The sequence below is a fragment of the Haliaeetus leucocephalus genome, unplaced genomic scaffold (genome assembly GCF_000737465.1).
Source record: "Haliaeetus leucocephalus isolate CR32 unplaced genomic scaffold, Haliaeetus_leucocephalus-4.0 Scaffold730, whole genome shotgun sequence".
NCBI lineage: Eukaryota > Metazoa > Chordata > Aves > Accipitriformes > Accipitridae > Haliaeetus > Haliaeetus leucocephalus.
The window spans coordinates 2656934-2672331 of NW_010973166.1; the positions used below are offsets into that span (position 1 = coordinate 2656934).

General features: G+C 45.7%; 1 protein-coding gene across 1 annotated transcript in view; it reads left to right on the forward strand.

Annotated features, from left to right (window-relative positions):
* The first annotated feature begins 6 nt into the window (after positions 1-6).
* The window catches only part of LAMC1 (laminin, gamma 1 (formerly LAMB2)), a 70610-nt gene continuing 55218 nt past the window's right edge, over positions 7-15398 (forward strand). The window contains exon 1 of the mRNA XM_010580679.1: positions 7-373. Coding sequence (XP_010578981.1) covers positions 61-373 — 313 coding nt within the window. The 5' untranslated portion in view covers positions 7-60. The remainder of the gene's footprint in view (positions 374-15398) is intronic.

Here is a 15398-nt window from a genome sequence, read left to right on the forward strand (position 1 = left end):
GCGCGGGCGTTGTGGCTGACGGTCCTGTGGCTGTGGTTGCCCGGCCGGTGCGGCGGCGCCATGGACGAGTGCGCGGAGGAGCGGAGCGGTCGCCCTCAGCGCTGCATGCCCGAGTTCGTCAACGCCGCGTTCAACGCCACGGTGCTGGCCACCCACACGTGCGGGACGCCGGCCGAGGAGTACTGCGTACAGACCGGCGTCACCGGCGTCACCCAGTCCTGCCACCTCTGCGACGCCGCCCAGCCCCACCTGCGCCACGGCGCCGCCTTCCTCACCGACTACAACAGCCCGGCCGACGCCACCTGGTGGCAGAGCCGCACCATGCTGGCCGGCGTGCAGCACCCCACCGCCGTCAACCTCACCCTCCACCTGGGTAAGGGACGCCCCCCCGGCCCTTCCCCTCCTGAGGGGAAAGGGGCGCCAAAGGCGGCGGCGGGCTCAGGAACCGCCTTGCGCCCGGCTTTGTGGGGTCCGGTTGACGAAAGGCGGTCGTAACGAGGGCCCCGGGAGCGGGGCGGGAGGGGTGGTGAGTGGCGGAAGCGGGTTTTGGGGGGGGGGGGAAAGGGGCCGGCCGCGCTGGATCCCGGCTGGGCTCGCTTTGGCCCGCGCAAAGGCTCGGTTGCGGCGCGGGCCGTCTCGGCGCAGGGGTCGGTCCTGCGGGGCGGCACGCAGGCTCTTCGTTTTCCCTCAGGACAACGGCCACGGCTGCCAAACAGTGCTTTAGGAACTCGGATTCCGGCCTTCTCCCGCGGAGGCAAAGCGAAAAGGAGTATCGCAAGGGGTTGCTCCCTTGCGGTCTGCGTGGGTCGCGCTGTCGGTTCGTGAGACGAGCGCTGCGAGGGGCGGAGGTCGCGGTGGTGCGGGGCGTGCCCAGCCAGGCTCACCCCCTGCGCCGGGAAGCTCGGGCCCTGGGGTCTTCCGGGCAGCGGGCTTGGCATTCAGGTGGGAGAGGTCGGCTGGAAGAGCGGCCAGCGCTGCAGGAAGACCTGCGTGTGTGTGCGAGGGCACATCTGCTCTGCATCCTTATACTGGGGCAGCACTGTCCTTGAAGTACTGGGCGGGTTAGGTTTGTCGGAAAGCAGCCCGCGTTGCTGCAGAACCCGTAACATCGAGCCAAAAAAAGGAGAAGGGGAATTTTCTGATTAAATGGCATTCCCAGAGGTTCCTTCGGGATAAAGTATTTTAGCGCTCGCTTTGGTTTGCGGACAAGCTTTTCTTTTCCTCTGTTCATTCAGTTATTTTAGCTGTTGTGACATGGAGGAAGGCTGATTGTTTAGAACTGGAAGACAAGCCAGCCAACGGAAAGTTAAAACCACAGCTTATATCCTCATGTCATTAAATAAAGTAAGAATTAAAAAAAGGTCCACCGTAACCATTCACAGTTTCTAATAAAGAGCAGCTGTTGAACCTTAAGTTTAGCTTCAGTAATGTGTCTCGCTTTCAGTGTAATTAAGGGGAAAAAATATTGCATTAGGGTCAGGGAGCTGGATCTTGGGTTTCGCAACTAGAGGACAGGTTGTGTGAAAGCTCCCACCCATGTTCGTGAGATGGAGATGATGGCGCTGAGTCTGGTACCAGGGGTCACCTGCAGACCGCATCCGTCTGCCCTGGCAGCTGGGAGCATCTCACTGCCCTAAAGTGTTTCTTTGTGTTAGAAGCTTCAAAATAAATATACCAGTGTATATAATTGTTAGGCTAAGGGGAGGTAGTTACTAAGGCCTCTTTATCTTTTTTTATTTATTTTTTTTTTTTACATTGGGAATTTTTTATTCAGGACACCTGGAAAAAACAGTAAGCTAAGATTTGATCTCAACTTCTTTTTTTAATAGAAATCATTATAACTCTTCATTATCAACGTAAAACTTTGTTTATAGGCAAGTCTGTATTATTGTTGTCCTTGACTCTATGCACCTGTCTGTATAGGGATGTTCTTTGAAAAATATTTTTTTCCAATGTACTGGAGCAAACAGTGGGCTGTGTCTAGGGCTTTGAGAAAAGTGCATGTTTCTTTGATGAAAACAACTGCATCTTTAAAATACTGTAGCATTGCAACATGATCGTTGTCAGTCACTTGGGTTTCAGGTTTGTTTGCAGGCTTTTGTAGCTTTGTGAATTTGCTCTGGCATATTTTTAGACTAGCGTACAACTTTTAAGCAGAAGCTGCCTGGCTGACTTTCGGGTCTCTGAAGGTATTTTTTAATTTGTTTTTTTTCCAGTTAGGTTTTTGGGTGGGGTATTTGTAGTCTAAAGCCTTTTAAGAATCAGAAGCTTGTTATGGGCATGGTGGTGGTGGCAGGAGTTAGCTTAATGCTTTGCTATTAGTTGTCTTAAAACTATCTGTGCACATGCTGTGCAAGCAGTAAATATTCCTGTGTGACTTTGTATGCGTTGCTGAGTTCATTGCAGGTTGAAGAACTGTTGAGTACCAAAAAAGTGCCATGTTAGTCTCAAATGCCCCAGACCCCTCTGCAACATTGCTCTGCTCTGCTTTCCTGAAGACTTCAAACTATCTTTGTTTGCGTGAGCTGTTGGGTGCTGTGTTTGGATTCTGTGTGCCCGCAGGCTGTCCCCCACGGCACACCATGGTCTGCGGGACACTTAATTATCGACATCAGTAGGACGTAAAGGCATTCTGGGACACAAAGCCCTTTTATGCAGTTAGTTCTGCATGATCTTTGAGGATTAGGCTGTGTGCTTTAACCCATATCCTTGTTTGATGCTGCAGTCACCTTTCTTTCTAAAAGCACTGGTATCCCAAATGGTTAGCGCTGCTTTGCACCCATTCAGGACCGGCAGCATTGGCTCCAGGCTTTCAGCATGCATATGCCACCCTGAGCTCAGTTTTTGGCAGTTTGGGATGTCTTGATTAACATTGAGTGATGTTTGGCCTGTGTAGACCAGTGTAACGTTTCAGAGGAGCCTGGTCACAAGAACTGTGGGTCTGTTGCCAACATGTGAATGTGGTTTTCTTTGAATCTTCTTATAACCTGCAGTTCAAAACAAGTTTAAAAACCTTTAGTTTTGGGACTAGATGCTAGCAAAGAGCCTGATGCAGAAAAAAACCCAGCGTTATTTTAGTTGAAGGCTTGGATTGCAGGAGTGTTGGGAAAGGAGATATGTGCCTAGAAGTTCGGGTGCTTCCTGGGGACAGGGGAATTGAGGTAATTACCAGTCCCTGCACAAGGAGCCTCTGGAATTATAAAAGCTGTTTCTCTTTGTATGAGAGGGTATTAAGACCCCCTAAGTAAGAGTCCTCCCCTGAGAGGCTTGGAGACATGAGTTTGCAGCTGTAAATCAGGAGAAGGGGGTAGTTGAACCTGTTTGCAGGGTGGTGTCTGGGTAATTAGGCTAGTGGGTGAGAGGAGGGGAGAGCACTGCTGTCCTTTCTTTCACTCTTCTTAAAAGTATCCCTTTACTTCCCTCATTTTCCTGTTCTCAGGTTGAATTATTTCTAATTTAGACTTGACCTAACCGTCTTTTTTTTCCCAATGCTGCCCTCCCCCCATGTTCCTGTATATTCCAGGAATAAGAGACTTTGGGGCAGCAGTGCCAGCTTTTAAATAGAAGATGGAAGCTGAGGCATTATGGTATGTAGTTGCCTGCCTTTTCTGAAGCCAGAGCGTCACGTTATTTTTACAGCCTGTGCCATTCGCTTCTACTGGGAGTGTTGGGATAGTTCTGGCATCTCCCCAGCCCTTTGTTTGCATATGTTTTAGCACAGCTTTGCTATTTAGACCTGTAGTGCACCAAAACAAAGCTGTGTGTTAAAGATGCACCTTTGAACACTGGAAGAAGGGGAAAAGAAATAGCGTGGAGGTACATAGAGTATTTTTGGTGCTGGGTGGTGTTGCTGGGCAAAGGCTTGTCTTTTTTCAGATGTATCTTTTTTCAGAGCAGATTCCTCCTTCTTCTTTTTGCAGCTCTAACTTCTGTGTGCTTTCTGTTGTTTCTACTGTTTCTAAACCTTTTTTAATCCACTCCTACATGTGCGTCCCGGTTCCCTTCCCAACTGGCCCTGCTAGAGCCACCTCTCATTTTTCCCCACCACTTTTACTCTGCCTGGATCTGCTCAATTTCAGCTATCGTGATCCCAGTGTTTTGTTCCTCGGACAAAGAGGCAGCATCCTCAGCACGCTGGTGGCTATTTCATGGTGGTGGGGTGGCCCCATCTCCACTGAGAGCAGCCGTGCTTTTATCAACAGCCTGCAAGCTAGGAGCAGTCCGGTTTGGCTTTCCCAGTGTGGATGACTGCCTGCTGCATCTCAGCAGGGATGGTGTCCAGGAGATGTGCTTGACCGATGATGCCGGTGGCCTCAGCTGTGAATTCAGGACTATCTGGTAGGCAGGAAAGACCAATTCCTACCTATTCTCTCATTGCCTAGGAAGAGGAGCCAGCATTTGGTCCTGGAAGGCAGTCCTCTGCTAGCCTGCCTTTCAAGAAGAAAAATGAAATTGCTGGTTGCCTTCATTAAAAACATGTCAGCTGTGTTTGTGGGCATGGACTGTAGTTAGAGCTAAGTGTTCCTGCTCTTGAATTCTGAAATTGCTACTGCAGACCAGCTTAGAAACCCATGTCACCAAGCTGGATGGTATCTTGTGTGTATAAAATAAAGAAAAACTTGTAAAAGCTGCTGGTTGTTAGGAGAAATGGACTGCCTGTCTCCTTCACCTCCCCCTTTTCTAACTGCTCAGTCCTTTATTTGGCTTTGAGGAGAGCAGTGATGCTTGGTTATATATACTTTGTCCGTGAAGCGTAGTTTGGGGTATGACTGCCATTTGAAGGCATTTACAAGGAAACCTAGGCAAGATGCCAGTTCTTATGTTCAGCCTTGGCTTGATTTGCCAGTTGTTTGTAGCAGATGAGGTTTTGGGGGTTTTGTTTGGTGTGGTGTTTTTTGTTTTTTTTTTTTTTTTTAAGTACAGAAAAGCAGCTTTGGCTATAAAATGTGCCTTAAGTACATAGTTTATGCCACTGGGATGCAATCAGTTGCTTTGTTTCATTTAGCACAGCAGAGTGATGCCCTTAGTTTGTTGGTTATCCTCTTAAAACTTTACGAGGCTGCGGTTCGTTGCCTTCCTAGGGAACCACTGCGAAACCAACTGCGAACAAGCACGTGAAGTTTTGCATAGCGTAGCTGCAATTTAAAAGCTCTGAGAAATGGTAATTAATGTGTTGGGAAAGTGTTTCCGGCACTTAAGCTGGTGTTACAGAGTGTGTTGGGAAGCCCTCGAAGACGTGTTGAGCCTGGGCTGGGAAGGGCCAGCCCTGTGCCGCAGTGGCTTTACCGTGGTATTTGCGGAGCCCTGGGGGGGACTCTATTTTAGTTGGTCTTGCAAAGGCTTGATTTACATTTTGCAGGTTTCAACACGAGTAGTTAAGAGATCAGGGCTTTTAATGGCCAGCAGTTGTTCAGTGCAGTTATATAAAGTTGCTTTAAAGCTCTTTATCGCTTCCTGCATACCTTTTAAATTCCCAGGTTTTCTCCAACTCCTCTGTTCTGCCTCTTTCTTGGGATGCTGATGCCACTGTGTGATGCCTTTGGGAATACTATACATGGCAGAGCGCTTATTTTGGGGGATGGAAAGAGCTGGGATTGTGTGGCATTTTGCTGCAAAACCAGCTGCTATTTTGGTGCTTGCCCTGAGCTGCTAGAAGGATTAATCGCTGGTTTTGATGCAGTCAAGTAGTTGCTTTTGTAGGTTTAAACCTTGGAAATTGTCACTTGCTGCTCAGAGTTGTTAGCTTACCAAAAAGTTTCTGGCTTATTCAGTAGCATTAGGTAGCATTTCTTTTATAGCCCGAGGCTTCGGGAGGGTCTCCCAGCCTCTCGGAGCCTGCAAGTGAAAATCCCAGGCTGCTGCTTCCCACAGAAATGGAAAACGGGGTTGCTCTGCAAACAACAACATGTAGAGAAAATAATTTCCAGCGCAGATGGATGGGATGGGAAACTCAGATCTCTAGTTCACCGTAATTCTTAAAAACAGGACTCTGAGTGTTGTCCTTAATCATATAATCCTTGTCAGACTGAGACCTCCTGTTTGTGTCCTCTGGGCCCTAATTCATCATTTACCGCCACTGGTGATGCTGTGCTGAGTGATTTCATGCAGGCTCACCGTCTGGCTCTGTTTTCTACCTGTGGGTTAGCTGGGATATGAGGTCTGGCGTGTTAAACTGAATTAGTTGCATCTAACGTCACTGTCTCTGGTTCGTAATAACCTTTGGAAGCTCAGCCTGGGGCTGTGGCCCCTCTTGTAAGCTCCTGCCTGAGAAGAACCGTTTCAGCCTGCTTTTACAAGTCTCTTAACCATGAAATCTTGCTTATTGGTGGCTACCACTGTGTGTTTTGATCAGAAAGTAAAATGTTTCATAGTTTCCCAATAAATTGCAGAAATCTTGCGGGGTCTGTTGTCCTGCCGCACAAACAAGAGGGTATTGGTTTTTTTCCCTCCAGGTACAGAGTAGCCCTGTGTGTCGCAAATCAAGCTTTACAGGCTTTAAGTGAGGGATGAATGTGGATGCCTGTGTTGATGACCTGTGGCATCACTAGCTGTGTTTAAAACTCTTCAATATTAGGACAATCTCTTAACGCTAAGTCATCTGCAAAGGAGCTACCTGGGATCACTCCTGTGGTCTGCAGCATCCCTTGAGTAGCATTGGGTTTTTAGCAGTGTGCTGGTATGATGGTGATGTTGGCTGTCACATCAGCATTGACAAGAGGTTCAGGACAGCTGGTAACGAAGCAACTGTGCCATGAAATTAGAGAGCTGCTTGCTACTGGTAGACATGTACAGTTGTTGAATGGGACTGGGAATATTAAGATGAGAGGCTGCCTTTCATAGCCTGCCAGACTGCAGGTGCAAGCTGCTGTTAGCCTTTGTGGGGTGTGTTAGGTACTTCTGAGGTAAAACATAATGATTTCTCAGAGTTTTTCTGATGTAGAAGCTTGGGAAATGGTGGAAACTCATCAACTGTAAAAAGGATCTGCAATGGCAAGGTAATTTAAATTTAAGAAAACATAAATGAGCCTCAGTCTTTAATCTTTTTTCTACCAGTCCAGCCCTATTTGAGAGATCTTTTACAAAAAAAAAAAAACCCAAAACCCCAACCAACCCCCTTATATATTATTCAGTGATCTTCAGCATTTTGTTTTGAAACTGGGTGGCAAAGCGCTTCTTGTTTCCATGCTTCTACTTGTTTTAGATATTCCAGTGTGATAGTCATCAAAGAGCTGTTTCCAGTGGTAATCATGCCTGCAGTTCTGATACAACACAGCTGTGTTCAGTAATGGAGAATTTAAAAATTTCCTCTTTTAGAAATAGTATCCAAAAACTATTATTGGGGTTTTTTTTCTTTGGTAGGTAAGCTAGTACCATCTTGTACATGGGAGGTAGATTTCCAGATAGCTTGAGGGTTTATTTGTACGGTTGGTTTGGGGGTTTGTTGTTTTTGTGGGGGAAGAGGCAGATTTTTAAGGCACTTGTAGAGATGCTGTATTGAGATCTTGCAAAGACCCAGGGTTTGTGGGTTATTGGGTCAGCTTTCTGTAACGGTCTCATCTCTGTTGCAGACTTCAGTGTGCTTGGAGAGCTGCTTATCTGACTTTGGCTTTTGAGTGGGTCCTGTGTTATACATGAGGACAAGGTAATTCTCTAATTCATCCTCAGGGGCTTGAGATGCTCCTGTTGGAAGATCAGGGTACAGCATTATTAAATGACTTCAGGCATGGCAGCTGGCCTCTACCAATGGCCTGAAGTGGAAAGGAGGAAGGCTTGGCCCTTGCATTGCTCTTAAACCTTTGTAATGGAAAGATCAGCTGTGACTGAGGTGTCTCTTAAAAAAAAATCCCTAAAACCTACCAAACATCAAAACCTGCTCAGTGACAGGGGTTGTTCTTCCCCAGCATATGTGTGTTCAAGCAGGCAGTGGCTGACTGCATGTGGTAGCCCTTGGCTTGCCAGTGGGTTGCTCGAAATGCTCCTTCCTTCCGGTGCTCCAGGGCTGAGGGAGTGCTGAGGAGTTTGGGGTTGGCACCAGCCCAGTTCTAAGCACTCTGCTTTCATCTTGTGAGTTTTTTTCAAGGTCTGCTTTATAGCTCAACCTGCTCGGCATCAGAAAAGACCTCGTTCCCACCTCAGTGAGCTGCTGCTTGTGCAGCATGTTGCACGAGTCGGTTTAGGTGTTTGGGGGGGGGGGGGGGGTGGGGAAGGAGGATATCAAGGATCCTGAACTGATGTTGATTTTTTTTTTTAATATTTTATTCCTCTTCCCTGTATATTTTGTTTCAGGAAAGTGAATCTTTCTAATCTTCTTTGAATTAAAAGATAATGTGTCTCAGTCTTTAAGCAGATGGTCACATTGAACCTCTTGAAGAGGGACAAATGGGCTGTTTTCTTGGTACTTTCTTATGCCGTACTTACAAGGTTGTGGAGTGTAAGCTACATGCTCTGAGAGGTGCAGTTTCTGTTGGGAGCGTCTCTTACTGAGATTAGTGGAATGAAAAATTAGTCCCTTCTGGGAAAAACTACCATCAGATGCTTCTTGCTATCACAGTGTTAAGTGGGACTGTTTGACCAAGTAAAAAGAAAATATTCTCGTCCTAGGACTTCTGTGGTCCGCTTCTGATTATCATGATTATTTATAGTCCTTTCATCTGCAGTCCTTTACGTGCTCCCATCCGGTGGGATTTTGCAGTGGGATTTTCTTCCCGGCAGCTTGTGGGGCTGGTCCCTGGGGAGCAGCCGTTGAGAGGCTGCCCTGCCTGCTGCCCTTGCCCTCCCAGCTTCTGAAAAAATGTGGTTTATTTGTGGGGACCTGGTGTGTCTCCCTCTGCCCTGCCTCCTGGCTGCAGTGGTCGGGGTGCAGGGGTTGGCCCAGCAACATACTTTTATTTTGTTATAGGGGCTGATGCTTTCCTTCCAGCTGCTGCTTTCTCTGCTTTTGCTAGCTGCCTTCACAGGTCTCATGGGTCCTGCTATCCTGGCTGGAGTAATGCAGGACAAGTGGTTTCTTAACACAGAATCAGCTGCCTCATGAACTAGTTAAGAAGCTGATGCTTAAGGCTGTGGTTGCTCTAAGCTTGCAGACCTCCTGTTTGCTTTACTTGTGTTTTCTGGCCCCTCTCCCTTTCTTCTCCTTTCTGAAGTTCCTTGCAGCCTGCTTGGGCTTCACCTCCCTTCTGCTCCTGTTTCCCTGGTACTGAGATGTTCCTGGTCTGTGCAATGTGGGAAGGTTCCTCTCTCCCCAGGATAGGGTTGTTCAGCTGAGATCTCCCCGCACTTCTGGTCCCAGCAGTAGCCTCTCAGCCTGCCTGGGTAGCATTGCAGATGCCCCCCTGTGCTAGCTGCTTTATACATGTCTTCAGATAAGAGGCTGGCAGTTTTCACTTTGGTCAGATTCTGGCGGTGCTCAGATGAGAGGTACAATGCAAATTCACAATTTTTAAATGCTTAGTATTATTCTGTAGTTTTCCCTCTTGCACACGCTAAGGTTTGGGGTGGGAGGAAGCCTCTTATCAAAGGACAGTAACAAGTTTTTCTGAGTTGAAGCCATTATTCTGTCATTAAAACTAATGTTTCTCACTGCTGATTCCCAGCAGGGTTATGAAGAAAATATACAAAGTGTGGAGTGAAGAGATTTGGGGCTGTGGGGATGCAGTGGCTGCTGCATGGGCCAGTGCTGCTGCCAAGGTGAAACGTGAACTCTAAATATTAAAGTGATGTCCTGCCATCATCATGTGGTGTCTATTTAATGAAATCTAGTATTCTCCCTACTTTGCCTCCCAGCCTGCTCCCTCCCCTGTCTCCCCTCTGCTGGGACTGCTGGCAGAGCTGTGAGGGGTGCTTGGGACTGGAATGGCTCTTCCGTCTCCTCTATCCATGCTCTGCAGGCATGAGTTAAGTGGTTAAATTACTGGCATTACACGAGTCACCACTCTTCTGCTTTCTAAACAGAGTGACTCTGCATACATCCGTATGTGCACACTGCCCCATTCTCACATCCTCCTTCCAGCTGGTGGTCCCTGGTTGCAGGGGAGCAAGCAGGGCCATCCCTGGTGCCTCCACCATCGAGGCAGCTAAACCTGAGTTGTTTATGGAACAATGTGCAGATTATTTTGGAAGTAATGATACAGAGATGAGCTTTTCCAAGAGCTTCATAGCACTCTTAGGAAATAAGGGCCTTTTATACTTTTATCATGACTATTATGAGAAAGTGTATTTAGTGCTGTCCATTTCTTTTTGGTAATTTGAAAACATTGCAAGTAGGTTGTTGTGGTGCTGGAGTCCCAGACTTCTGGTTAAGAAGGGAAACTTGTGGTTTTCATGAAGGATTGATATTTCAAATCATGGTAAATACCTCTAGGAAACAATTAATTGACAGACAGAACTATAGCTCTGAAACCATTGTTCTCTTGCAAGTGACCTTAGTTGTTATTGTCTGTCAGTTTCCCCAAAAGGCAGGAATAAACAATGCCTTTTTCCTTTTCCAGAATTGAATTTCTTTAAATTGGAGAGTCAAGGCTATTGAGTGACGAAAAAGTTGCTAGAATTCACCAACGTAGATGATGAGCGAGCATCTAGCTGAAAGTCTGCGAGATGAGACCATATTGCTCATCTGTTGCTGGCAAGCAGGCAGGGATAGCAGTTGTGGGTTTTGGTCAACTTAAGGTATTTTTTCTCTGCCACAGATTTCCTTGTAGCCTAATTTTTCTGTACTGTAGCAGCTGTGTCAGGAGAAGCCTGTAATTACTTGGAAGATGCTGGAAGGGCTGTAAATGCTGAACTTGGGGCACCCCTTGCACCTCAGGCTGGTTCTGTCTGTTTCCTGGCAGATTGCCACCAGTCTTTATTTGGGTATAGAGTGCACAATTTCATGAAAAATTATCCAAGAGGCATGCTTGAAAGACCTTTAACTTCGTATCCACTGATATGTTTTAGAAATCTCTAGGAAAATGTGTTTGTCTGCAGCTCTGAAAGTACATGGGTAGTACTGGGGAAGTATATCAGAAGATTCCCAAAGTTGGGGTTGTTGCCTTTCTGTGCTTTGATTGTCTGTGAGTTCAAGCAAAAACATGGCAGTAACAATCCTGTGTGTTGTTTTTTTTTTTTTATGACAAGTCATGTTTTACTCCTAATTGACAGCACCTACCCCTGGTGTCCGAAATTTGCTTGGAGCAGCTGTGATGCAGCTGCGGCATTGACTGCTCATGAGTATTGCACTCATCAGCAGTGGTTGAGAGCTTTGGTTACAGCCCCTTATAAAACTCTTATTTGTATCAGGGAATGAGCTGGACTGGCTTTGTGGTGCACTTAAAGTAGTCAGCTTTAGTCTCTTTGTACTTTCTTATTCACCAAATTAATTGTTAATTAACCAAAGATTTGGATGCACAGTTAGAACAGTGCTGTGGTCTGGGCTGTTGACACTCATCTTTGCCTGGATGGTGTCGCTACCTGTTACGTGGAAGAGGTTACAACTTCTTATAGGAAGCTCAATTCTTCCTGTTGCAAAACTCGTACAAAATATGTCGTCTCAATAATTTGTCTGAGAATTAATCGCCTTTTTCATGTCATCCATACAGTCTGTTTTGCAACTCCAGGCCTGTGGCATGTTCTTTCATGAAATGCGTGGTAGAAAATTAACATGCTGCTCTGGCAGATGGGAGGGACCCTGTCTCTCAGCCTTTCTGTCCCCCAAGTCCCACTTTTTTTTATTATTTTTTTTTATTGCTCCCACCCCTAAAATGTCAACATTAACTTGTAAACAGTGGGAGGGAATGAAACGTGTTTTGTAAAGGGTGATCCCATTGGTGGGAGTAGTATTGAGTGCTTATACAGGGTATAGAGAGGGGTAGTGGGAAGAGAGGTGGTTCAGCAAAACGAATACAGTTTGGAGTTGTTAATCTGTGTCATTAGCACTGTGTACCAGAAAGTTTAAACTATGCCTGGCTAAATCGCATGAGTCTTTGAAATTCACAGCAGTGCTGGCAGCCCCGCTGGCTTTTGTCCTTCCTGCAAGCACACAGCTGCTTGGTCTGGGCATCCCCGTGTGCTCGGCATCCCCACTGCTTCCTCTGGTCCCGCCGCAGAAAGCTGCTCACGGCTTTGGGGAAACCACAAGAGACCAGCTGGAAGAAACCTCAAGAAAATGAGTTGGTGTTGCCATTGGACCGTGGAGGATGTGAAAGTGTGGAGTGTTCGGTTCACGTCTCTGCTCTCTGTGCGTAATTAATGTAACATGGGAAAACTTTATCACCCCCCTCTGAGGAGTGATGCGTGTCCAGACTTGCTTAAGAAATTTGCTGGTAATAGTCCAAAATGCAAACAGAGCGTGTGTTCTTGTAGCTGTATGTGGTCTGCAGGAATGCTTGCTTTGTTCAGGTAGCTGTGCCGGCAGCTCAAGGGAGGCTGATCTTAAAACATACAGTTGAAATCTAGCAGCTTTTGCTTTTCTCCTGCTGATGTTTTAAAGCCAGCTTTCAGCACAGGTAACTCAGTAGAAAAGGTAATGGATTGCAAAAGGTTTTGATTGGAAAGTAGGCATGGAGCCTGTGAAAGGTGTTTTATATGTAGCAGTTACTCATCAAGTTACACGATGCTTGGCTACCCTTGGGAAGGAAATGGCAGTTGCTTCAGGTGGTGGGTACTACAGGGTGTCTTGCCAGGTCTAAAATAAGGACAGCCTCACTGGGCTCTTAAAAAAAAAAAAATAAAAAAAAAAATCTATGGTGGCTTTCTGACTGTCCTGTTCCTTGAGGTAGGTGCTAAGACCACTTCTTTATCCTTGCATATGCCTGCAGAGATGAAAGACAAGAGCCTCCATGACAAGTGATGATGGTTTTGCATATTGTGGAGTAGAATGTCATACTCTTTCTATCATAGAGTTAATCATTAATTAAGTAAGTTCTGGTAGCAGAGACTTGCTTTGAAGTGTAAAGAAGCATTTGTAGTTAAAGTGTGTAACTCCTAGCTCTGTGCTTTTTTGGTTTTTTTTGCATCCTTGAGAAAGGTGTGTTTAAAGATTTTGAAGGGGAGGATCCTTATCCTTTTGGAAAAGATTACTGGTCATTCTGAATCAGCAATTAAAAAGGGATTAATAAATAATTAGTAAGGCACTCCTGGAGCATCTTCCATCAACCGTGCCTAAACATGCCACTTCATTTCTTTGAAGAATGTTACCAAGGTAAAACAACCAAATCACCATTAAACTTCTTCCTTTCAATACTTAAAGGGGGCCTATAAGAAAGATGGGGACAGACTTTTTAGCAGGGCCCATAGTGATAGGACAAGGGGTAATGGTTTTCAACTAAAGGAGTGTAGATTCAGACTAGATATAAGAAAAATTTTTTTATGGTGATGGTGGTGAAACACTGGAACAGATTGCTCAGAGAGGTTGTAGATGCCTCATCTCTGCAAATGTTCAAGGTCAGGTTAGACAGGGTTTTGAACAACCTGATCTAGTTGAAGATGTCCTTGCTCATGGCAGGGGAGCTGGGCTAGGTGACCTTTAACGGTCCCTTCCAAACCAAACTATTTTATGATTCTCCAAAGTAAAGCATAAGCCATAAGGATGAACAGTAGGAAGCTCAGGCTTTCTGGTCTGGACTTGACTTAATGGACAGTAGTCAGGAGGTGCTCAAGTACCTGCTGTGTATCTCTCTACTGTTTTCATCTTGTGCATCTGCTGCTTCCCCTCTTTCCTCTTCCACCAGCCCCAAGGCTTTCATGCTGACAGTCCTGTGTTTTGTGATCAGTTACTGTGACAACAGATCACAAGGCAGAAGACTTTTGCGTGTGTGAATTTCAGAATAGCTGTCGTGCAGCTCAGTGGGGTGCTTAAAATTTGGGAGGCAAGGAATGAAGGTGTTGCTTCACAGTCTCTGAAGCTACACTGGCATCTCTCAGCCCTGCCCACTTCACTGCAGCTGGGGGCAAGGGATCATGCAGCCCTTGGCTGGTTGTTTCAGCTTGTGTGATTAAGTCCCAGCAGCTAATTTGATGGAAGGATAACCTTTTGGTGGCCTTGGTGATACTGGGGTGTGTCCAGGGCCTTGTAAGTGGTGGTTGGTGGGAAGGAGACACCGGGGATGCACAACCCGGGGATGGGGGACAGACTACACCAGTTGCAGCCAATTTCGAGAACACCCTACAACTTTTTTTTAGAAGGACCTTTGTGATAAGATGAACTCAAAGTGAGAACTTCAGACTATGGGAAGCTACTGTGAGCTCTGAAAGCTTAGACTTTTGTAACAGGAAGGAAATGAGCAATCTGAAATTTCCTTGCGCATGGATGCAGCTCATTAGTTGAAGTAAGAAACCTGACACAAAGATTGAGAGATTAGATGGCATTTCTGGGGGAGGATTTTCATGGAGAAGACATTCATGTATGTGTTTGAGTTAAAAAAACCGAATTATTGTAGAGTTTTTACTATATGCAAAATATCTTTATTTGGAGATTCAGCTGTCCTAGCTTGTTTTAGCTGACTTTGCATAAGTAGTAATAATGAGATTTGTTTTTTTTTTAAATTAATAACCCGTTAAAATAAGTGGGCAAACTGATATTTATGTAGCTGTTTGAGTATCCTAGAAGCAGATTCAAGGGCAATAGATTGATCTATAGTGGATAAATCACTTGATAAACAGTCCACTTCTTTGTCTTTTTTAAAGCTTTTAATCACAAAGAATTATAAAAAAAGATCAATATGAAACTAAATCTGATTTTCATAAGTGATGCTGAAGATTAAGATGGTGCATCCCAATGCAATTAAATTTATAGGCTTACTCATTTTAGAATTAATAACACCATAATGACTAGCTTTTCTCTTTATGGGCTTGGAGTTCCCATAGTGACGGATGAGATAGAGCCCATAAAGGACTCTTGTGCCGCTGATATTACTTGCATATCTAGGAGTTAAACATATGCCGAAGGAGAGAAGGAGGCTGAAGTGTCTCAGTGATTTGGGTTAATTGCTAGAACAGCTCCTGCTGAAATATTGTACTTTATGTGTCAGGTTGGCTGGGCTGACGCTGCGTCAGCATTTCTTTTGTTAAAAAGCTTCCTGAGATGAGAAGTTGGCATATGCTTCTCCTAGAAGGAGGTTTTCCTGCAAGTTGTCTGCCACCTGTACAGAGCTGTAGAGCTGTTCTTCCAGCAAACAGTGTCAACTGATGAATGGTGATGAATCTTTGTAGAATATAAATATAAAAATGGTTATGCCTTCTGTTTTTAGGGACAAAAAAAGTGCTCTTTGGTCCTGCAAATGAACTGTATTCATTAGCTCTAAGGAGAGGCGTGTGGGGTGATTTTGTTTTTTTTTTAACACAACTTTCACCTACTTGCTTAATCTGCGGGTGCCTGGAGGAATAGAAAACGAGTTCAGCATACCTGAGGGATTTTCTTGCAG